The 25219-nt window shown below is 39.8% G+C and overlaps 1 protein-coding gene across 2 annotated transcripts; it reads left to right on the forward strand.

The window, feature by feature from the left end:
* The first annotated feature begins 1104 nt into the window (after window positions 1–1104).
* Window positions 1105–23342, forward strand: YTHDF1 (YTH N6-methyladenosine RNA binding protein 1). Of its 2 annotated transcripts, XM_030532990.1 has the most exons (5): window positions 1105–1278; window positions 1629–1653; window positions 3255–3334; window positions 10112–11632; window positions 21875–23342. In XM_030532990.1, the coding sequence occupies exons 1-5, from the start codon at window positions 1252–1254 to the stop codon at window positions 21899–21901; spliced, it is 1680 nt and encodes a 559-aa protein (XP_030388850.1). In that variant the 5' UTR covers window positions 1105–1251; the 3' UTR covers window positions 21902–23342. The 2 variants fall into 2 exon arrangements, with proteins under 2 accessions (XP_030388850.1, XP_030388851.1); XM_030532991.1 differs by lacking the exons at window positions 1105–1278; window positions 1629–1653 and adding an exon at window positions 7335–7419 and having other exon boundaries at window positions 3264–3334.
* Window positions 23343–25219: the final 1877 nt, after the last annotated feature.

Below are 25219 nucleotides of genomic sequence, written 5' to 3' on the forward strand. Positions count from 1 at the left end.
ACAGGCTGCATCCAACAGCCAACTGGTTTACAGTGACTGGATAGCAAGTGTGAAAAATCAGGACGGGGTGGGGGAGTAATAGGTGCCTGTATATGAAAAAGCCCCCAAAATCAGGACTGTCCCTATAAAATCAGGGCATCTGGTCACGCTACCTAGGCTCCATTGAATGGCATGTCTGGAGGTGCCCAGCATGGACCTGCGCAAGCTGCCCTTAAAGGCCCCCGCCCAGAACCTAACTATGGGGCGCTGTGGAGTGGAACTGCTGCTGGCAGCTGGTCCCCAGGTAGTACTATATGGGCTTCAGCTGATCTTCTGTGGGGCAGGGGGGCACAGCCCAGGGTCTGGGGGCAGTGTCTGACCCAGTGGGGGCCGGGGTTGCACTGCAGAGCCAGGAGCGCTGCTCTCTGGCCATGCCCTAGAATAGAATCTGGAATAGGTTGCCTAGGGAAGTTGTGGAATCTCCATCTCTGGAGATATTTACGAGTAGGTTAGATAAATGTCTATTAGGGATGGTCTAGACAGTATTTGGTCCTGCCATGAGGGCAGGGGACTGGACTCGATGAACTCTCGAGGTCCCTTCCAGTCCTAGAGTCTATGTGTCTATGAGTCTAGAGTGGGGAGAGTCCATGCAGAGCCCCCCTCCCCGCAGAGCCTGGGAAGCACAGGCCCCGCTGCTTTCCACTTCCCCCAACCCATGGGGAGAAGGTAGGACTGGCAGCAGAGCCGCACCGCGCATGCGCGGCAGGTGCTGCCTTCCCTCTGCTCCTCCCTGCCCCCACCCTCACCCCGCCGCCTCGTCGAGTCTTCCCGGCGTGCCCCGCGCGCGGTGGCGTTGACGTCACCGCCGCCCGGTCCCCGCCGCCATTGGAGTTGGAGGGTCTCTCGCTCCATCCCGGCTCGGGGCCAGGCCGCGGAGCGAGGGCGGGGATGTGAGGAGAAGGGCCGGCAGGGCGAGAAGCGACCGGACCGCCGCCCCGCCCCCCCTTCCCCGGGGGGCCTAGCCTAGGAGAGAGCCCCCCCCTCCCCGCCCCGGCCGGGCGGGCCACACGGGGCCCCGCCTCGCACGCCGAGCCGGCCCCTCCCCCAGGCCCGGTCCGGAGCGCCCCTCGCAGGCCCCGGGGACAGGAGCTCCCTCCCCCGCTCCCAGGAGGGGCCCCGCGCTCTCCCCGTGCTCCTCCCTATCGCGCGGAGGGGCCCGGGCCCTGCCCCTCCCCCGCTCCCTGCTAGCCACGGGGGCCCCGTACATGAATTATGTCGGCCACAAGCATTGACCCTCAGGTAAGTGCGGAAGCCCAGCTGGGCCCGGGGCCGAGGGCTTCTCCTCCCGCCCCTCCACCCCCAGCCCCAGCTCGTGTGCCTACTCCGAGAGGTCCCTCTCGCCTTCCTCGGGCCCTAGGCACTCCCTTTAACGCTTCCCTCTCCTGATCAGTGGCCATTTCCAGTGAGGGCCAGCCCTTAACAATAAATAAAGCTGTTAGCCCTCCTCCTCTCCCCCCTTTACCTTTTTCCCCCTCTGTGGTTACCTCTCCCCCGCAGCCCTGTCTGCAATGAGACAAGATCATTTTCCAAAACTAACTTTCTCCTCTGTCTTTGTTTTCCTCTTTGCAATCATGCGTATGGCATCATAGCGACCGAAAGGACAAGATAATAAAGGTAAGGTGAATGCTGGGATTTTTCCAATTGAGTTGTTATTGCTGAAGGTAGATGAAGCAGGCAAGCAGTGATGGGTGAACCAATAGGTATTAGTCTAAACTCTGTGATGAAATATGGAGCAAAGTGGGTTTTTTAAAGGAAACTGGTTCCTAAGGGGTTTTTTTGCATGCCACTAGTGCCATTGTGTTTTTAAGGTTGTACAGTACTAAGCATGCTTTCAGTGTTTAATAATAAAAACATTTTTAAGAAAAGCAAATTTACAGTTACAAATAGATATACAAATACAGTTTAGGAGATTCATTTACTCAAGTGACAGATTAAAAAGTACCCAAACGTGCTTTACAGTATTTTTCTGCTATATAATTATTGTTCTGTTACTGGACTGGTATTGGCAAATGAGAGTTTATAGATTGACAGGTGGTACATCGGTACAAGTTTTTTCATGAAATAATTTCAGTATTAAGCAAAAAATAAGTTCTTTGATAGTGTGACACACTTTTGTGTGACCTCAAGCACATTGTCACAAATGAAACTTCAGAAGCAAGCTGGCTTTGAAGTAAATGGCCCGCTTTATAAACTACGTTATGTATGGTACTATGACTGTTACCAAATACATAACTGTTTAATAATAGAAAGGATACTCCCATCAATTTACATAGGCACATCTTTTCAGTGTTAAGGTTCTTTGAATTCCACTTTATCAGTGTTTCAAACAGCTATAGTCCCAACAAGATCATATTTTCCCAAGTTTATAAGAAACCCTTCTTATTATGCATCCATTTTCTCTGAAGAATCTTCCTAACATTATTTTATACTTGCAGACCTCTTTGAAATCCCCACTTTAGTTTTATTTTTTAGCGTCGTATTTCTTTTTCCTGTCGCAATATTTGTAGTTTAGCCTTCCTGTGACACTCTTGAACTGCTTTCCAAAGGCTTAATGTATACAATGTGACTTATGCTTTGAAACAAATGATGGAAATTAAGAATGAAGTGACTTTAATAATTTGTTTATGTAGCATCTTCCAGCTGTAGATTTCAGTGTGATTTACAGATATTATTAATGATTGAGTCTCAAATACCTCTGATTTAGTGAAGTTTTATCTCACTTTTACAGACAAGAAAACCAAGGCTTGCATTTAAAGCTTGTAAATATTATTAGGATGTCAAACACTCGACAGCCAGTATTTTACTGTTCCACCTCTGACATGATTTAACATTACTTTTTAAAGAGGCAGCTCAGCTTTTTCAGACGACACTGCTCTGTCCTCCAGTTCTTCTCACAAGTTCATGTCAAAAGTTGTCTGTTTGGTTTTAAGATATTTTGTGGGGAAAGTATAAATACTTACGTTTACTACAGTTGCAGGTTCCTCTGACTCTCTGTAACTGTCATTCAGATCAGTTTTGTAAGCAATAGTGACATTTAGAGTGCATGTGGAAGGTTTCATTCTGGTGAAATCTGACCCCTTTGCCTTCCAGGGGTTATTAACAATGCCACAAGAAGGAAGGGAGCTAACTTATTTTTGTCAAGTTACTCTAGGGTGAGTTTCTTTATTGAAACATTGTCAGACAATGTTATAATATGTTGCAACTTTTTGTTTTAGTACAAAATGGTTCATTGCATCAGAAGGACACAGTTCATGACAACGATTTTGAACCTTACCTTTCTGGACAGTCAAATCAGGTTAGTGCATCTCTGTTAATTTTGGTGGTTTTTTTAAGGGATATGGAGGGTAGTGTTGCTTGTACAGCAAACACCAATATGACTTGTTTACGCCCCGGGGATCATAGCTTTAAAATGAAATAGAAAAAGCTATAGTGCCTGAAGTGTTCCTGAGTAATGGCATTAGCATTTTAGGTCAGAATACTGGTATTATTATTATTTATTATTTATATCTAGTTTGTTCACATGTGGAAATGAAGTTATTTAGAAATCCTAGTTTCTGCTGGGCACTTACCAAATGACACATTTCCTGTGAAAGCTGACATAGTTGGCAGCCTGCCAAGGGCCCTTGACTTTCAGTTTTCTAATAAACAGATCACCCATTATTGCAGTCATTGGGGTTCTGCTTCTATATGACTGGTGGATTGAACCCTTGTGCTGTAAGTGGAAATAAATAAGTGACCATAGTATCATTTGAAACTCTCTTAAAGATGGCATGATGAGGACTGATAGACTTTAAGGCCAGAAGGCACCATCATGATCATCTAATCTGACTTCTGCACATCACAGGCCACAGATCCTCCCTTACCAATTCTTGCAGGAGGTCCATAATCTTTGGCTGAGTTACTGAAGTCCTCAACTCTTACCTCTTTGCAGAGGCTTATTATCTAGAGATGATTAACGAAAGATGAGCTGCTTGAGGGCATTGTAAAATAGTGTAAATTTCACTCAAACCAGATATGACTCAAACCAAGAGTACAAATTAAATTTTATTAAAAATCCTGAATAACTAAAATTTACTGGGAGGGAGTTGGAAATTTAAAAAGAATGTAAATAGAGTACATTTTTACTCACATTAATAACTTAATGTGCAAATTTATTTTAAGAAATGTAAATCAAGCTCCAAAAAATTATGCTTAAAAGTTTAAATGCCAACAAATATAAGAAACTAGCTTTCTCCTATCCTCACTTCAGTGTCACCGAACTCCATGCAATTATGCACACTTTTCTTTGTAAAGTAGGAGGTCAGATTTGAAATAGAAGTGGTTCTTCCATGTGAAAATTGAGCTACAATATCAAATTGTACTACTTGTAATTTCAAGTGCCTGGGAACACTAGCTAAAATGTATTAGCCCTTTATTGGTAGGTATTGCTGTTGTATAGCATTCCAACACAAAAATGAAGAAACCAGTCCAAATATACAGCCAGTCAGAACATCTGTTGTAAGTGATAGACCAAGAAAAATATCTGCAGATACATAATCTGTTCCCAGTTAACACAGAGAGGTTAGCAAAGAGAACTGGGGGAGGGGCTCAAAAAGGTCAAGAATAAGTATGTTGAAATAAATGTATCACTACTCACTTCCTTCAGGGTTTCTCTTACACCCTGTGGCATAAAGCCAAACAAACTAGACTGAATGCTTTGTTTAAATGTCTGGTGAAATTCTGTATTCTGCTAGGATTCATGTGGAAACTTTCCACACTGGCTGCTTAGATGGTGACGGTCCAAGGAATTTGGTTAGGATGTCTCAGAGAACATACATATTTCTGGAAGAAAACACCTGTTGATTTCAATCACTTATGGTCAAGGACCCCTCTAGCTAGAGCTATAAAAGGTTTAAGCTGTCACCGAGTGTATGGAGATGGTGCAGATTAGCTAAGAATGAGAGTTAAGTCTACAGAGTTTGAAGGGTTGGTGTTAAAAAAACACTTCCATTTTCGTATTATTGGTGCTTACATTTTTGAAGACATCAAGAATACTGCGGTGTAAAATAAGACATTGATGTCAGTGTCAGACAAAATAATGGGTCTCAGAAAATGTCTTCATGTCCTGAGTATTATTCCTTTAGTCCAGGAGGTTTTGAAAATCCAGGCACAAGAAACACTACTGCAGAGAAAACAAAACCAGAATTGAATGTTTTTATGTCTTTTAGTGAATGTTCTCAATAGTAAAAAGGCTTAGTTTGTCTCTTAATGTTAGAACTCTGTTGATTAATTCTTTACATTGTGATTCACGATGTTGATTTCACCATGCTTAGGGGTGCTGTGGGAGGGAGTCACTGGAAGGATGAGTTGTACAGATTACTCTGTTCACTGAATCAGATTTGGTATTCAGCACTAGTATTTTTAGCAAGAAATTTCTGCATCGGTTTCAGAATGAGTTTAGAAAAAGTGATGTTATGGGTGAAGAACTAGAAGATAAGCTTCTTCTGGAATCAACTATGTTCTGTCAAGCCATAGTTAGGATTCCAAACTTGGAATCTGTCATTCTCCTTTCAAGAATCTTATAATGGTCTGATCATGAGTAAAAGGTGTAGCTGCTATTTGATTCTTGCTTATTTGTGGTAGTTCACACTGTGTGCATCATTGTTTTTTTAATTCTCATTATTTTCCTTAGAATAAATTAGGAAAAATGCTAACCATTATACTTGTCTTGCATTGAACCATTCTTAGTGTCTTATAGTAACTAAAGCCATCAGATTTCAAAAACTGAATGCAGAGAAGCATCTGCCATTAAGATTGACATTTTTGTCCATCTCAGAAATACCCCCTTTTCTTCCTCCCTCTCTCTTAATGACTTAGAGCCATTTTAAAAGGGTAATGTCATCTTAAGCCACATTTGTCCACTCTTTTTTACTTGTAATATCTAAGCTTGCTATAACTGAAGTAGACCAGAGGGAAGGAAATTTATTTTTGGTTGTGCTTTGTGCATCTGATGTCACTCCATGTGTAGACATTACTCTTTCCAATGCATACTCAGTTTCCCCTTTTTTATTTGGTTCTTGGAGCAATTCCAGAAAGAAAAACTTTTTTTTTTTTTGTTGGTTATAAGTGTAAAAACTGACAAGGGAACTCTGAGAAAGGTGTAGTGCTTAAAACTATTCAACTTCAACAAGGTTGGTGGGGAGGGTAGTGTTAATTTTTTAAAGTTACCCTTAAGTTTTATAGTATAAATGTAAAATATACATACTTGTAAAATCTCAGTCTATCAAAATAGAAGTGGCAGATCAGAAGCAACCCTTTTTTCTCTGATCTTGTGTAATTTTTTTAATTTTTTTTACTTTCCATTTACTGACATATAATATTGTGCTCAGGGTAATTTGTAGTGAATGTGAAAGGCCATATAAATACCTATCCTAAGAGTGTCTTCATTCTTTTGGGAGAGAGGAATCAATCTCAATCCTTCCTTACTTTTGTGTCACTAGGTAATTTTCTTAGTGTTTTCAAGGCATACCTTGAATTAACAGAAGCAAATACACTAGGTTACCTGTGAAAGCCAATTTTAACGAGCAATCACTCCCTTTGCTCTGTAGTGTATGGAATCTGCTTCCTTATGAAGTCAGCCTCAGCTCATCCTAACCCCCCTCATCCGCACCCCCCAAAAAGGCATGTTGTGAAATCCCTGAAATATCAGTTTCTTAACATTTTTGTATGGTTGCAGAAATGAACTTGGATTTGGTTTCCTTTTTGGGGGGTGGTGCTTTTTTATTTATTTAAACAGATATTTGTCTGAAATGAACTTGCTAAGGGTCAAAGGTTCAAGGAAATAGATTTTTTGCTAAAAGTTTAAAAAAACAAAATAAAAATTAACGTTCTTAACCTTCATAAACTAAGCATCTATTTGATGTCTGGGAATGCTAATTGCTGCACAACTTGACTGAGCCCCTTGGCAAGAAATGCTAATACAGTATTTTGCAGTCTAATGCTTCTCTCATCTCCAGTATGTAAAGCATCAGGTACAGAAAAATGTACCTGATTTGAAGAACTTGAGTTTTTGTATGCATTGTCTGGGGGAGGAGAAAGGAGGGAAAATATTCTCCTCTTTGAATTTTAACCATTACCTTACCTTCTCATACTGCCTCTTCAGCTTTCTCTGATCTGCCTTCTTTCTTGCCATCCTTTTGCGTTGGCAGTTTTTTGTTTGGTGTATTGTTAAATAAGATGGGTGGCCTCCATTGTCCATTATTTCTATTAAGTGCTGCTTCTACTTTTTTTTTCTATTAACTTTTAATTTGCTGCAGCTGAAGCCCCATCACTGACTTTCAGACCCAAGTGGCTGGGACATGCTATAGCCTGTTGCCATGCCTAGACTTATTTGCAGGAGAGGTAGGTCCACAGCAGGCAACTCCTGGACAAGAGACAAGATAAGACTTTTGTCATATTGAACAGTGTTAATTTTAAGCTTTGTTTCTATGTAATTTTCACTAGTAACTTAATCTTAAATTTACTACAGAATATTTTAAATCCTTATTTGTCCTTCTGCATTGTTATGTGATGGGGAGTGAAGAGAGTAGAAGAAACCAAGAGTCAATTGAACACTTGATAAGAGAACAGAGGGGAAAACTTGAATGCCTGATCCTAAAAAGCAGCTAAGAGGTGGGGGGAAGGGACACACATGATGAGCTTGTCCCTGGAGCAGCTTTAAAGCAAAATCTCCGTGCTGCTACAAGCCAGTTGATTTTTTTCATAGGGTTTTAAAAGATGGTCAGACAGATTTGGGAAAAGCTGGTGGGAGGAGCTCCAAGCTTCTGTAACTGGACTGCTGTGTGGGGCAATGAGACCTTGGTGGAAAACACTAACTCTTGAATAAAACCTGAGTGATTTACATGCATATGTCAGATGCAGAATTTGTGTCTATAGGTTTACATGCCTGGCATACTAATAAACTCTGTTTGTAAACTGAAATGTCTTGACACCAGGACTTATTTAAGCAAACCCCCATTCTTATCCAACTCAGCTTTGCTTATGACCTCCTTTTGGTCTCTGACCTAAGTCTTCAGAGGTAGAAGTCCAGGGGACTAATCTTTACATCTGTTACCACTTCACTGATGCTTACTTCTTGTTTACGAATACAGAAAAATTACACTCACAAACTTCTTGTCTGTTAGGAATTTTGAAGCCATGGTAGCAACTCCATAGTTAAGATTGTAACCAGCTTTTTATTATATTCTTCGCCTTAACAAAATAAAATCACTGTACTTAAAATTTCTTCGGTATAGGCTTCTTACAGAAGATCTTTCTGTAATATTTGACAATCGGGAAAAGATGACTCTGAAAAATCAAAGGTATTAATCTACTGTACCAGTTTCCTAACATCTCTAATGTTCTCTAAACCTGCTTGGTCCAAAAACTCCATATTAACTAATTAGGCTGCTGTGAGGATTGTGGAAACTACAAGCTGAGTTGTCACTTAAAATGCATTCTAACTAACGTTCTGCAGCTGTGCTTGGGGCAGACACCTATGCCCATGTGGAGCCTCATTGGCTCTAGTCTCTGTAGTTAGTTGTGCAACACAACAAGGGTGGATGGAAAAATCTTATTATTCAATGCTTTTACAGATACAAATCCTTAATTTCCAATATTAACCACTATGACTCTGGATTTTCTCTTTCCAGTTGCCATATAGGGGTCAAGAAGGGATTTTCCAGAACTATTTTTTCACTCCAGCACACAGCTATTTTTTTAAAATCTACTCTCATTTTGTAACTCCTGAGGATGTTACATATATTGTATGCATTTTTAAATGCTCATGCCAATATATTCAGTCTCACTTACAGTCAAGCTTGAATATTGTCCTATTTTGAAGTCAAGCATTTGTCTTTACACCCCAAATTTAAGTTACTTTAATATCCTCTACATACAGCCTCAAATAATCATCATGCACTATTTAAAATTATACTACAAACAACAGTCAAATTGGATCAAGCCAAATTATTTATTCTCTCCCTCTGTGAGTCTGGCATTCAGCCAGTAGCATTGTGACTCCAGTGCAGTCACAAATACTAGTTAGATCTTCCTTTTTCCAAAACAAATTTGGAGTTTTAGATATTGCTCATAATTGCAAAAGGTGAGTTTACAAATTAAAAATGTACTTAACATACATCATGCATATAGTGCACAGTATGAGGACAGTGTTCCATTTCCTAGCACTTCCCTCCGTAAACATAATATTTCTTAAGTTGTGCATAAAAAATTCTGAAAAGAATGAAGGCTGCACGTCATGCAACATATGCAGAGCAATTTTTCACATTCTATAAAATATTTTGTTGTTTTCACATGAACATTTGGTAGTATGTTCTACCTTTTTGTGTAACTTAATAAACTTAAAGACTATATAATGAATGGATTATATAAAACAAATCCAATAAATAATATATGTCGTGTTATGCAGCAAAACCTGCTTATCTGTTCATCTTTCTCTTGATTTTGGAGTTAAAATCACTAATTTTGTATTTTTCAGAAGTTATTTTAGTACAAACTTATGTAAATCGTAATATTCAAATAGAATTATCTTCAATCTTGTACAGTTTCTAGTTCCTATTAATTTCTGAGTGTTGGTCTTGCTGCAATTTTATAATTGTTTTTCTATAATTGCATACTGCTGATTAAACACTATCTTAAACTTTTAGTACAATATGAAAGTATTTGGTCATATACACATAGAACAAATATATTTCTCAATTACAAGTCTTGAATTTTCATGACTCAGATGAATTATCTGCAGTGTAATAAAAGTGAGTTGGCGGTCATGGGGTCAACTAGCATTCATCTGAGAGTGGTGATCACTGTTTAAAAATCTACAGGAAGTGGAGAAGGAGAATGTATCTCTGGTATAGGAATATACAAGATGCAATGACATTAACTTGGACTAAACAGGCCATGGAATAATAAATTGTGTAACTTGAAGTTTGAAATAATGGTTACTACTTAACGTCTTTTCTATTTAGTCGTATGCAAATGTTGTAGTCATTTATGAAAAAGTGCATGCATCTGAAATTTCTTTTCTTTTCTTTAACAGAATAATAGCTATCCATCAATGACTGATCCCTATTTGTCCAATTATTATCCACCATCTATTGGGTTTCCCTATTCTCTCAGTGAAGCACCATGGTCTACTGGAGGAGATCCTCCTATCCCATATCTCACCACCTATGGACAGCTCAGTAATGGAGACCATCATTTTATGCATGATGCTGTTTTTGGACAGCCTGGGGGTCTGGGAAATAACATCTACCAACACAGATTTAATTTTTTCCCTGAAAATCCTGCTTTCTCAGCTTGGGGAACAAGTGGATCCCAAGGACAGCAGACTCAAAGTTCAGCTTATGGGAGCAGTTACAGCTACCCACCTAGTTCACTGGGTGGTACTATTGTGGATGGACAAACAGGATTTCATAATGATACTTTGAATAAAGCGCCTGGAATGAATAGTATTGAACAGGGAATGGTTGGACTTAAGATTGGTGGAGATGTAACAACTTCTGCTGTGAAAACAGTAGGTTCTGTTGTCAACAGTGCTGGAATGACAGGTGCTCTTCCTGGTAATGGTGGATCCAGTGTAAACTTGCCAGTATCTAAACCAACCTCTTGGGCTGCTATTGCCAGCAAGCCTGCAAAACCGCAACCTAAAATGAAAACAAAAACGGGACCTGTAATTGGAGGAGCTTTGCCTCCGCCACCTATAAAACATAATATGGACATAGGTACTTGGGATAATAAGGGTCCTGTGGCAAAAGTTCCTGCTCCCCAGCAGATACCGTCTCCTCAGTCTGTCCCACAACAACAAATGGTTCAGCCTATTCCAGCTCAACCTCCTCCATTGACCCAGCCACAGTATCAAAGTCCTCAGCAACCATCCCAAAACCGCTGGGTGGCTCCCCGCAACAGAAATGCAGCTTTTGGCCAAAGTGGAGGAACTGGTAATGATAGCAACTCAACTGGCAATACCCAGCCTAACTCTGTCCCAAGTGGTGAATCCCATCCCGTTCTTGAAAAACTGAAAGCCGCTCATAGCTATAACCCGAAAGATTTTGAATGGAATCTTAAAAATGGACGTGTGTTCATAATAAAGAGCTATTCTGAGGATGATATTCATCGTTCCATTAAATATTCTATTTGGTGTAGCACAGAACATGGCAACAAACGCTTGGACAGCGCTTTCCGATCCATGAATAGTAAGGGCCCAGTCTACTTACTGTTCAGTGTTAATGGTAGTGGACATTTCTGTGGAGTAGCAGAAATGAAATCACCTGTGGACTATGGCACTAGTGCTGGTGTCTGGTCTCAGGACAAATGGAAGGGGAAATTTGATGTCAAATGGATCTTTGTGAAGGATGTGCCCAACAACCAGCTCCGACACATCAGGCTGGAGAACAATGACAACAAACCAGTTACAAACTCCCGTGACACACAGGAGGTGCCCTTAGAAAAAGCAAAACAAGTGCTTAAAATTATTGCTACTTACAAGCACACAACCTCCATCTTTGATGACTTTTCCCATTATGAAAAGCGCCAAGAAGAGGAGGAGGTGGTGCGGAAGGTAAACTTGCATTTTTTAGAAAAAAATTAAAAAAACATACTTGGAAAAATGTGAATGCTGCCATGAGAGAGAGAGAGAGTGTGTGTGTGTGTTGGGGGGAAGCTAAGTAGTGATTTTAAAATATTTGTAATGTGTTCAAACATGGTTGTCCTACGTGCATTTAATACTAAAACAAAAACCTGTGCTTCAGTTGTGTGTGTGGTTTTCATAGTCTCAGGTAAAGTTTGTTTGTTTTTTAAACCAAGTTAAATATACAAGTAAAATATGTTACATCCAATTCTACTGGAGCTTGACATTTTATTTTGGGATTGTTCATGGGATACAGAGCCTATGACTGTTTCAAAGTTGGCCCAGGTCAGTGGTTGCCATGTAATAGCTCATTGGCTTCTGTGGATGAGTAGGTATCAATCCAGTTCATAGTCAAATATTCTGTCACAGATGGCACCTTAGGTTGTATCTTCAGCAGTGAAGCCAAGATTTGAATAGTCACCGAACTATTCTCATCCCATTACCTGGCTTCTCCAGAACAAGAGTTGAGGAAAATTACGTTGTGAGGAAGCTTGTATTGCTGCTGCTGTTCGTTGTATCTATTCTGTGGATAAATGAAGGATCTGAGTCCTCAGGACTGTCTTAACACCTTCCAACACTAAAAATCACTGGAATTTTTAGAGTAGGGTGGGGGGAGGTGAGGTGGGGAATCTCCAGAGTCCCACAGTATATAGCCTATTTTTATATGAAAGTGTGATTATGAAAAGATTTAGCTACCTCCTTGACCCTTGCCTCAAGTCCTATGCCAAGTGCAGCTCAGCCGGGTCTAAGAATGGGATCCAAATGTCTAACATCAATGACTCTGTATATACACGATGGGCTGACTATGTAGGAGCTGTTAAAATGTAATGGCTAGCTGACACTTACAATGGTTTGATCCTGATGCTAGTGTTTCAGTGTATAGTTTCTTCTACACTTCCGAGGAACTATAGAAGTTTTCCAATTCAGCTTAGTGCGTTTACATGCGCTTCAAAAAAATTTTTAAGCACAGACTTAGATGCAGTGTCCTGAAGCAAAATGGAAGTTGCAGTAAAGGGCTTTCCCTTTATCACCCTTTAAGTTGCTTTAAACCAATGGTGGGCAACTTGTGGGCCACACGCAGCCAGTCAGGGTAATGTGCTGGCAGGCCACGAGACAGTTTGTTTACATTGACCGTACGCAGGCATGGCTGCCCACAGCTCCCAGTGGCTGCAGTTCGCCATTCCTGGATAATGGGAGCTGCGGGAAGCGTCGGCCAGCACTATTTATAACTGCTTCCCGCAGTTCCCATTGGCTGGGAGCAGTGAACCGCGGCCAGTGGGAGCTGCAGGCAGCCATGCCTGCGGACGGTCAGTGTAAACAAACTGCCTCATGGCCTGCCAGCACGTTACCATAATGGGCTGTAAGTTGCCCACCACTGCTTTATACTGTTTGGGGAGGACCTACTCTTACAAATTCAGGGTAATTCAGCTTTAAGGCTTTCATTCAAATTTCAGCACCACTTTTTTTCAGTCTCGCCATCTTACAGTATATACACATGCAAATTTCAGGCCAGTGGTAGCTAGGCCTGATGGAGAAGACCTTCAGTTCTCTGAATTAGCTTTTTATGTTCTCTGTGGGATTTTTAGAGCAAGAGCTTTATCCACATCCCTGCAAACTTTCTGCTTGCTGAGAATTGTTTCTTCTCCCTTTTCCCCAACCACAGTTAGGAGTCAGGAGATCTGCATTGTGTTCCTTTACCACAGATGAGATGTGAGATGGCTAAGGCAGATCACTTAGTCTCTCCATGATAATGCTAAGATTTAACACACACAAAAAACAACCCTCCACCTGGAGTGTCTCTTGTGTCAACCACTGAAAGTGGTTTCAGGCCTGTCTTCTCAGTTCAAGAGAAAATATTTAATTCTATGTCAATCCTTGCTAGCTTTATGAATGGGATCATATACTATCACCTCTCTTTTATAATAGCTCTCTTTATAGTATTTAACTCTCTTTTATAATAGCTCAGTATACTGGCACCAGACCATTGAGCTGACCCCACCTCTGCATTACTTTAATGTGGACTTTCATTTTCTGCTTCTATTTAAAATTAAATCTATAAACAAAATGTGCCTATCCAGGTACTACTTTCTAATAGAATCAGTTTCTCAACAATTAATGCATGTTTTCTGCTGCACTTAATATTGAGGGAACATTGGGATTCAGTTTAATTACAGATATATTAGGCTGATGGTTTTATTTTCTAAAGGTATAATTTCTTATATCTGAATAGCTTTCAAAACTGAGCTGTGTATAAACAATAGGAATAGGCTGAGAAAGATGACATGATATAGTGAAAAATAATCAGACTATGGCAGTCAATGTAAATTATATTCTGAAAGGAAAGCATCTATTTTTAACCTAAGTGTAAACAAATTTTGGCAGTGCAGTAGCTTGCTGTAAGAGTTTCCTTCTAAAGCATATGAAGAGTCAAAGCACCTGCTATTGAAATTTAACATACTTGAGAACTCTATCTTAAACAGACCTTCCATTAAAAAGCAAACATTATATACAGGAACTTTTTGCCAATTAAAGTTAATACATATGTGTATGTCAGACTTAACTGTAACGGGTTTTCAGATTGCTGTATCCTTCTATTCATTGTATTTGGTTTAGCGGTCAAATCATTTGTTTAAAAATGTTTATATTGTCATCCTAATTATATAAAGATAGCTTTTTAAAATCTTATACTATTCAAATATGTATTTTTCCTATTTTGCTGAGAAAATCAATAATTTTATGTAATAAGGCCACTGATATCTTAAGAAATATTAAAAATCCCTTTTAGACAGTTTTGCCTACAAATATGAGCAGTGCTGCTTTAACAGTTTAATCACTAAGGGCATGTGCAGAACATGTTCCTTAGAAGTTAATCATCCCCTTGCTGCTTATTCTCCAACTAAAGTCCAGTCTAATGTGATACTGCATCTTACTTTTGTGTTAACTATAACTTGTCAAATGAGGATTATGACCTCAGATGAGGACTAAGTAGCTGTATAGCATAATCTAGTTGGGTAACATTTACCAGAGTGCAGAAGATTCATCCAGGGTCCTCTGCATCACTGAAGACCTGCATTGTCCTCTGTGGATGAAGGAAAGGTGTAATCACACTTGTAGCCCTGTATGCTGCTAAGTCAAGATGAGAGGGAATAATAGAATTGTACTATTGCAGTTCCAATAGCCTAAAACAATGCATACGCTAGAGGAGGGGCATTGGCTGCTGTTCCAGCTTGTATAACAAAATACCCAGGGTAGGTTGGACATGGATTCACTCCGGCTTACCACCTCTGAGTTTTCTGTTGAAAGCCAGTTTACTCTGGTTTTTGTGCCAAGGGAGGGTTCTAATTTCACCCCAGGTGATCCAAGATCGTGCACTGAAAAAGATTAAAACTTCATAACGTGGGCAAATTATCTAAATAAAAGATTTTGTAAATTTACCATGAGGCATTAATAGTTCATGAATCATCCCCAGTAAATAAGCTTATTTTAAACTAGAAAATCTTTCTTCAAAATAAAAAAGCTTGATGTGACATTAGTAAACAAAACAAACTTGTGTATTATGGTTTTTTTGGGTGTATTTTGTTTGGAACAAATTTGGGGCAGAGGTTGGAGGGGCATTATGTTCTAGGAGATGAAAATGAAACCTTTACAGATATTGTCTTGTATTTATGATTTATAGCTGGCTTGGCAGTTTAGTAACAACACAGTATGCTAGTATCTTGGGGATCTGAGTTCAGGGGCTCTTATACTTCAGGAGGAGGAGGTCTGAAGTGTGCAGCAGATGTGCATTCCACCCCAAGAAGGCAAGGTCATTGTGTATCTCTTAGCTTCCCAGGTGTCCACTTTGGCCTTGTCTAAGCTAGGATTTGGCAGATGTTAGCTGGAACATAACAGCCTAGGGTAGACCAGTTAGTGTGACTATAACATATGTTTAACTGGTAACAAGTTAAAGGCACACTGACTTGCCTACAATAGGGTGTTAACATGTGCCAGTTGTTATCTTCCAAATCCTAGTCTGGACTTGTTGGATTTACTGAAGGAGCAACAATGACTGGCTCTGGGGGAGCTGCATGCCCATTTTCTTGTTGAAAGGCTCACTGGTATGGAGGTTTTCAGGATGGAAACTGCATGGCATTGGAGTGCATCCTGCTCGCCCTCACCCCCAAATGCTGATAATTACAGTTGCATTTTTAAGACCAGTGCTTATAACATTACATTTCTTGATTTTTAATTATGCTATGGTAGAGGCTTTTTTTTTGTAGTCTACTTTTTAGTGGTAGGGAAGAGGAATGCCAATTAAGATTTAATGGGCTCTCTTTTATTGGCTGTGTGTTCCAGCTCTGTTCTTCTCTCCTTTTTCTGTCCTTTCATCTCAGCTTAACTTCACTCCACTTCTGCCCCCTCCCTTCACTTGTGTTTTCATCCAGCCTGTCCCCTCCTAACTAAACTTATCCAAAAAAAACCCAAAACAGAAAATAGTGAAACTAACATGCTGTTTGCTGCCATCTTATTTCGTCACGTTACTTGTGAGTTATACCTCTGCCCCCACCATGTGTCTGTCTTGTCTGTTTAGATCAAGGGTCTCAATCCTTTTCTTTCTGAGGCCCCCCCAACATGCTATAAAAATTCCATGGACCAACTGTGCCACAACAACTGTTTTTCTGCATATAAAAGCCAGGGCCAACATCGGGGGAGTAGCAAGGATGGCAGTTGCCGGGATCCCATGCCACAGAGGATACCGCTGAGTTGCTCAGGCTTTGGCTTCAGCCATAGGTGGGAGCTTGAGGCCCTGGGCTGCAGTCCCATGTGGCAGGGCTTCAGCTTTCTGCCCTGGGCCCTAGCGAGTCTAATGCCAGCTGTGCTTGGCTGACCCCCTGAAACCTACTTGTGGCCCCCCAGGGGACCCAGGACCCCTGGTTGAGAACCACTAATTTATCTTATAAAGTCTTCCAGGCAGAAAGTGTCTGCTGCTCTCTATTTGGACAGTCCTGAGCACAATGGAGCCCATTCTTGGTTGTGATTAATAATAATCATAATTAATAATCCCACTGTCCCTGGCTTGGTAGAAGGGTTGACAGTTCTGCCTGGGAACAATAAGTTCAAAACTATGATCTAGTTCTTGTATGGAATTAAAGGCCTTTTCTTCGTCCCTTTCTGCAATTTTCACTGTCTCTGGCTGAGAAGACAGTTAGTTGTCTTTGTTCCCCCAAATTATTCAGCTGACAAACTTTTCTCTCTCAGCTTCTCTGCTTTCATTAATAAGTCACCTTCACATTTTTAGTCAGGCCAAAGAACAATAGACTTGTGAGAACTTGTAACTAGCAGCATGGTTCACTGAGAGATGTTGCATAAGCTGTGACACATCAGTGTGCCTCAACCTGGGCTACAGTCCTTCTTCCTAAAAGGAAGCTCCAGATTAGTCCAGAAGACAGGAAAGGAGCATTGAGGGCAGGGAAATATACACAACAGATCTGTCCTGTTTCACATCACCTCTTGACTACTGGCAAAATCTAAAATGGCTCTTTGAAAACCATCTGTCTTCCTTCTCTGCTTTGAAATGTAGGACTGGAAGCTCAGGGAGTAGCCCATTCTCTGCTCCTGTGGTACTTGACCTCATTAATCTAGGCAGCCTCATCCTTCTAAACCACCGATGGATGCCTTAAGGAGCTTGCAGCTTTTTGAAGGAAACAGGGATGGAAGAGCAGGATGGATTGATTTTCCTTGTTCAAGGAAAAGCCCCTAGCGGTCTGGGCCAGTTTGTGTACCTGCCGCATCTGCAGGTTCGGCTGATCGCAGCTCCCACTGGCCACGGTCCCCTGCTCCAGGTCAGTTGGGGCTGCAGGAACATAAACAGTTGCGTAGTTTAGCATATGTTTATTCAGATTCCTAACTTTTACATTTGTTAGAAAATGGTGAATGATACCATTTCTTATTTAGTAGATAATTAGTATTTTACTCATTTATGTCAAATTATATTTGGGTGGGGAATGTATTCGTGTATTTTGAATTGAATTCCAAATTGTTTTTATTAGTTAAACTACCTTAAATGTGATAGAAGTCTAAGAAAAAAGTTTAAATGCAAAACATGGGGGGAGGGATAGCTCAGTGGTTTGATCATTCGTCTGCTGAACCCATGGTTGTGAGTTCAATCTTTGAAGAGGCCATTTAGGGACCTGGGGCAAAAATCTGTCTGAGGATTGGTCCTGCTTTGAGCAGGGGGTTGGACTAGATGACTTCCTGAGGTCTCTTCCAACCCTGATATTCTATCATTCTGTGTTGATAAAGCAAATGTATTATACAAAGGAAGGAATATCTGTAGTTTCTGGTCACCATGTCAGTCAAGATTTTAGACCTAGTAGATTTCATCCTCTTATATCTCTGCTTTTTCAGCGCCCAGTCAGTTTCTCAACTTTGAATGAGCTGGTCATTGAATTGATCTAGTTTAAAAACAAATGAAGAAAATGCTGTCTCCACACCTCCAGATGAGACTGCTGTTGTCAAAAGCTGGTTTAGCACTTTAAGAACCTCTGGTTCCAGGTGCTTAGCTTGCGGCTTCCAGTTCAATGGTTTGACTTCATTTAAAACTTTGGCAATAGTAAACACAAACTTCTTGAATATTTTTTGTAATTTAAATGATTTTAATAAACTGTAGTAAATGTAGGCCTTTAATATAGGTTGTCATAATTTAAACTTTAATTTAAAAAAAAAATACTTATTTTAACTATCCAATTTTGTTTTTATCTACCTTGTGTGGGAAGCCAGCAGATGACTAAAACAAACAAAAAAGAAACCTAATTTATTTTTCTTCCCTTTTCTTAGAAGAGAGAATAGATTGGAGACATGGTAGTAAATGTCAGAACAGTGAAGTGGAGAAGGACATCTGCCATCAAAAGATTGGAGCTTAAAACCACTGTCTTGATTTAAGCAGTTCAAGTATAGGTTGGAAAACTTAATAACAATATATAATTATCCCAATAATGCTAGCCCCACGTCTGAGCCCCCTGATTAAGAACATATCACTTTTGTTACAATTATTATAATTAAGAAACAAACATCACTACGTTGGCAATTGGTAATTCAGCCAACCAATGAGAGCCTGCCTTCTACACTGTTCTAGTTTTAAAAAAAATTATCTTCTTTACAGATCCTACAGACTACTTGCATTTTCAATTTTCATTTAATTTAGTCCTTATCAGTTTGTTGTACTTGTATTTTCCACAGCCAAAAAAATCATCATCATAAATGTTCAGGTCTTATTCAGAAGCAGGTTGTAGCCTGAAAACTAAAACATGTTAACCCGGTTACAAATGCAGTTTGGTTTCATTCTCTCTAGTTATCACAAGTTTAAGATTAGAATAGTTCAACATGGTAGGAAGCTCTGTGAAATAGCCCTTTACCACCCTGTTTGGAGAAAATGTGGATGGGATCTGTGTGAAAAGGCTTAAAATAGAAAAGTGTGATTTGAGATAATTAGTCTGAGTAATTTATGCTACGGTTACTTGCATTCATTTTAAGCTTATTTTGGAATGAAAGGATCTAATTTTTAAAAAGTAAAAAACAACAAAAAAAACAGTATCTGCATCCTGCTTGGGAGCTCCATCTTTCATGTCTGTCTGTAGATAATATAAATGCTGATCATAAATGCTACTAAACTCAATTAGTCTATCCAATAGGACTTTTTAACTTCTAAGCCACTTGTTGGACATGGTGGTTGGACTACTGTTCATCTGAACCAGTCACTCAAATAAAGTCTTGTTAAACTATGGTTCTTAATGCCTTGTATTTTACATTATGCAAATGATTTGCTTTAAGGAATATTAATAGGTACAAGGGGAAAGTTATGAAGATGGGCCCCTCATATTAACAGCTCTTAACATTTTAAACTTGCCTTGTATCTTTGTTTTCATCTAAGTAGAAAATGACACCAGTCCAAGAAAAAAAAGAAGTTAAAATATTTGTCACTACAATTTTTCTGAGTTGTAAAAACAGGGAAAATATAGCAATCCCAACTAACTAGGAAACTAAAAGAAAAAGTCATTAACTAGCTATGTTTACCTGTTAAAAGACCCCTAGCTTCTTGGGAAGGTAAAATGGCATTTTGGGCTTTTCATAATAGATATCCACTGCTCTGCTCTGTGGAGCTCTGAATTTTCACCCACATATGTTTTTGCTGTGATATTCTGACAATATCCTTGTGCCAGAGGCAGTTACTGAACAGTCCTTCTGGTTTTCTTGTTTGTTACCACTTTCCCCTGTTTTTGCCTGAACTTCCCTGCATGATCCCTTGGTCGCTACCTCCACTGAAGAGTGGAGAGCGCAGCTGCTTCTCTTGCTCTCTAAGAGATGTTCTCGCAGACCTCTTGAGACCCTTTCTCTCCACGTTTACTGCATTTGGGGCACAAATTAAGTGATTTCCCTTTCTACGGTTGAGCCCTGTCTGGAGTTTTCCTTTAATGTCCCTTGCTCTTTCCTGTTGGTGGTGGTTATCAGAAGCTCAGTGACACTTCAGTGAACCCGTGGCTTCTACTTACAGAAGAATCATAGAAGATTAGGGTTGTAAGAGACCCCAGGAGGTCATCTAGTCCAACCCCCTGCTCAAAGCAGGACCAACACCAACTAAATCATCCCAACCAGGGCTTTGTCAAGCCGGGCCTTAAAAACCTGTACGGATGAAGATTCCACCACCTCCCTACATAACCCATTCCAGTGCTTCACCACCCTCCTAGTGAAATAGTGTTTCCTAATATCGAACCTAGACCTCCCCCTCTGCAACTTGAGACCATTGCTCCTTGTTCTGTCATCTACCACCACCGAGAACAGTCGAGCTCCATCCTCTTTGGAACCTCCCTTCTGGTAGTTGAAGGCAAATGCCCCCTCACTCTTGTCTTCTGCAGACTAAACAAGCCCAGTTCCCTCAGCCTCTCGTCGTAAGTCATGTGCCCCAGCCCCCTGATCATTTTCATTGCCCTCGGCTAGACTCTCTCCAGTTTGTCCACATCCTTTCCATAGTGGGGGGCCGAAAACATACTCCAGATGTGGCCTCACCAGTGCTGAATTGAGGGGAATAATCACTTCCCTTGATCTGCTGGCAATGCTCCTACTAATGAAACCCAATATGCCATTAGCCTTCTTGGCAACAAGGGCATGCTGCTGACTCATGTCCAACTTCTCATCCACAGTAATCCCCAGGTCCTCTTATACAGAACTGCTGCTTAGCCAGTCGGTCCCCAGTCTGTAGCAGTGCATGGGATTCTTCCATCCTAAGTACAGGATCCTGCACTTGTCCTTGTTGAACCTCATCAGATTTCTTTTGGCCCAATTCTCCAATTTGTCACGGTAACTCTGGACCCTTTCCTTACCCTCCAGCGTATCTACCTCTCCCCCCAGCTTAGTGTCATCAGCGAACTTGCTGAGGGTGCAATCTATCCAGTCATCCAGATCATTAATAAAGATGTTGGACATCTTTCATTTTACTTCATTCAGCATCATAGCATCTTACAAGTCTTTCTTGCTTCATCCAGCAGCACTTTCTCTACCGGAGTCGTGAAGTCTCCCAGAATGTCTTCCAAACAGAGTAGTAAGGTAGCAGCGGGAAAAAAGGTTTGGGGCAAGTTTCAAAAGTGACAAGCACTGAAGAGCCAAAGTTCTGTTGCCTTTCAAAGAGACCTAAGGTCCTATCACAAGGGCACTTTTGGAAAATTTTACACTTATTCTGTGGATCCCTTTAGTCTGTTCCTACCCTTGTACCAATCCAGCTGCTGTTGCAATGCTTAACTTGATCTAGAGATCAAAATATTGCAGATCTTCTCTTCAGTTATGAATTTTAGTTTTCCATACTTACATTCTCTGCTGTAGCCCTCAACTGCTACCATTTTGGGGCCTGGGTGATAGATCTAGCTGCATGTACATTTGCTCTGCATGCATTCAGCCACTCCACTTGAAATTTCATGTGTTCATTTGATTCCTGTATCCTTGTATGTGTCAAATATATACTATAATAATTGCTGTTGTGATTTTTAAAATGACATGTAAGACATAAATTTGGGCTGCACCAGTAATTGCATTTATAAAAAAAAAATCTCCACCTTTTTTAGCTGTTGTTGCTAAAAGTTTGTTCATGTTGTTAAATGTTTTTTCCTGCCTTTTTTTTTAAACTTTGTTTTTTTCTTTTTACAGGAACGGCAGAATCGAAACAAACAATAAGAATAAGCGTATACAATTTGCTATATATAATAGAACTGATATTAAATTCGACTATGAAAAACAAATCTTAAAACATAATCTGGTGCTATATCCTGGCATCAGGACAAACTAAAGCTTTCAGCTCCAATATTTCTTCTCGTACAGGGGGAATTAAGTTGTTGCATCTTTAAGTACATTGTAGTTTGTTTTTGCCCAGGTGGATCTGTATTAATTTGTATCTTTTCTATGTAAAATGCTATAGAATCCATTAATAAAGATGTATCTGTTTTTATTTTTTAAGTTAGTAAACAATTATACTGACCTAATATGGAACTATAAATGAGCATCCTAAAAATGTCAGTGTTTCCCGAAGACTTTATTTTGGCACAAATTATGTTCCTATTCTGATATTCACCATAATTTTGTATATGACAGAATTTCTCTCCTCTTCATCCCAAACCCTGTTTCTTCATGGCAATCATAAGAAACCATTGAGTTTTGTCACTTTAAAAATGTTGTTTAAGAGAAATACTGCATTCAGAATACTGAAATAAAAATTCAAGTTAAGATCGCTTTTTAATTGAATTGTACAATTATACTTTTAAAAATGCTAACATGCCACTTGGATTTTTTTCTGTCTCCAAGAAAATCATATTGTCAGTGAAACTGTTTAACTCTGAAAATATTTCCCTTTCACATTCTGTTAACCCAGTGCTTCAGTGTGCATTTGTTATATCCATATCCTGCAGAGAGTTAGTGAGGTGCTTTCTCTCAGCCATAATTCTACTTTATTGTTTTTGTAGCTTAATAATTAAATAATAATGTAAATGCTATCAACATTGCAGGGTTTTTGGACAGTGTGTTTAAACCTGTTTCTGCTTTCAGGTGTTATTAGTTAATTGCAGATCATTTTTAATCTTTCCCTTTCTTTTCCCCCCAAAATCCCAATGCCATTTAAAGTTTTTATACCAATAATGCTGAGCTTTAACGTAGAAACTAATAGTATGGACAAGATGATGGATTATGCCTCAGATGTTTAAAATCAACTGTGTATGTCTAATTTTTTTTGTTGGATGAGTAAAAAAAAATGTTTTAAGAAACTGAATTTGCTGTCATGTTTTTGTGGAATAAGGGAACCGTTGAAGAACTCGTCACCAACTGGAGTTTCAATTAAGCATGAAAATTGTGCTCATGCCTGTTGCTCTAGCACACTGAATCTGCACGTGTTTATTGTAGAGGATCTTTTACTATATTAGAAAGCAAATATCGTCTTCTGAAACCTATTTACTCCAAAAGGACCTCTGATTTAAATAAAGTTTAAGCTGTATCATTTAGACTTGTATTTAGAACGTATAACTTTGTCTCTGGACTGTCACTGCCTGTAAGGACTCATGGACAGCATCAGATTAACTTTTTTCCTCTAGGAGAATACAAGCCTTAATAAACAATACATATTTAGCAAGTATGATGTCATTTTCATTTTTTCCCCACACAAACACTTGCATATATTGTAACCATGTAACACCAACTCATGAGTACAAGACCAGTTAGAGTAGTTAGTCTGCTGATAGAAATGCAAACATCTGAGTTGGTCAACGCACATTCTTTCTGGCAGGGATCTTTCTTGGAAATTGTTTTAAGAATATGTCTAAGCTACTTCCAATATTTCCTCTAGTGTGGGGTTCTTGTGCATTTATTAATTGACAACTGTTATACTTTTTATTCTGCTTGTGTGGCTGAGAAGCTTAAGGAATTGAAAGCTAGTCTGCAGGATTCACCATCCGTACAAGGACATTACAAATCTGGATCAGTGTGATGAGGAAAGGACTTTCAAAATTAGGAATAAACCAAGTAAAACACGTTTATGTAATATTATAGCTTTTTGATAGTGTTGCACTGTTCCTTATGTTTTAGGATTTAACCTCGTAGATTTTAAAAAGCTGCCTTTTTCTTCAAAGTCTGTTGCTCTGTTCACATCCTGATAGGGCACAACTCTGGTCCTTTGTTTTCCATCAGTTGGGCTCAAGCAGGCAAGCATTGCACTGCCAAAAGAAATGCAGTTCTCTTTAGTCCCCAAACAGCAGTCTCACACTGGTAGCACACAGTTTTTTAGTTTCCCACCAAAATGTGTAAGTATCACTGCTTTGGTGCTGCTGCTGCTAACCTAGAAGATAAATGTTCAGTCTCTTAAGGAATAGAACCATTGTAGTTAGGCTGGTTTCAATGACAATTGGGAAAGCTGATTCCATGTGTCTCAGCCTACTGTCCCTTTTGTGGGCATCAGAAAACTACCATAAGCTACTATGGTAGGCTTCTCTCACAGAGACTGCAAAGGGGTGCAGTTATAAATGTGGTACTATGCAGTTCCAGGAGTAGCTGGCTCAGAGAGGAAGCTTGAATGGCATCTGACTCAAATCGTTGTTTCACCTGTGCCATGACCAGCACTAAATTAGCAATACATTCTAAAAATCAAATAGAATAAATCCGTAAGTAGGTGGTGTAGAATAAATACGCAGCAATATTTCTCCTGTCCTGTAGAATGTGTGATGTTAAAATTAAATCACTTGCTGTGCTTCTACTTGGTCTAATATTCTAGTAATGCTTGAAAGTATTTTCTCTCAAAGAATGAGATTTGTTTACTTGTATTTCTCTGGTCCAAGACAGGCAGCCAGAGCAGCACATCTTGCCTGTCCCAAAGCGGTGGTTATAGACATCACAGTATTATCAAAAAATGATTCATGACTGCAAGTACAACTGTATCAGACGATAACATTTACCAGCCTTTCAGTTGCTTAACTTTCATGGTGGTTACACTTGCTACTGATTAATGAGGGCTTGATGCAACTTGGACTTGTATGAGAAATAACAAGGAACAAACAAAACTAACTGATGTTACATTAAGATTGAAACAAGCTGACAGAAGTAGGGAAATAAAAGTTAAAAACTGTCACTGCAACCTTAACTTAGTGTGTTTGTAAAATACTATGGCTTATTTTTTTAACCTGTGAGGTTTTAGGGAAGGGGTACATGGGTGTGAAGTGCAAGTCCCAAGTTTTTTCTCTCTCCTCACACCCCTCTAGTCTCTTGATTTTAAAAGCTTGCAATTGTATCCTTTACTAAACCCAGCAAACTTTTATCTAAAGCATTTTTAAAGTAGCTTTATTATTGAATTTAATTCTGCCTGGCATTTCTTTCTTGTCTATAGACTTCCTATGCAGTAGCCATAGATTTACTCCTCGATGTGCTACAGGACTTAAGCTAAAAGGAACAGTGTGTGTTTCTTTGTATTAAACTGATGACAACACACTAGGGAGGTGGTAACTTATGTGAAGCAGCATG

The sequence above is a fragment of the Gopherus evgoodei genome, chromosome 14, assembly GCF_007399415.2.
Source record: "Gopherus evgoodei ecotype Sinaloan lineage chromosome 14, rGopEvg1_v1.p, whole genome shotgun sequence".
NCBI lineage: Eukaryota > Metazoa > Chordata > Testudines > Testudinidae > Gopherus > Gopherus evgoodei.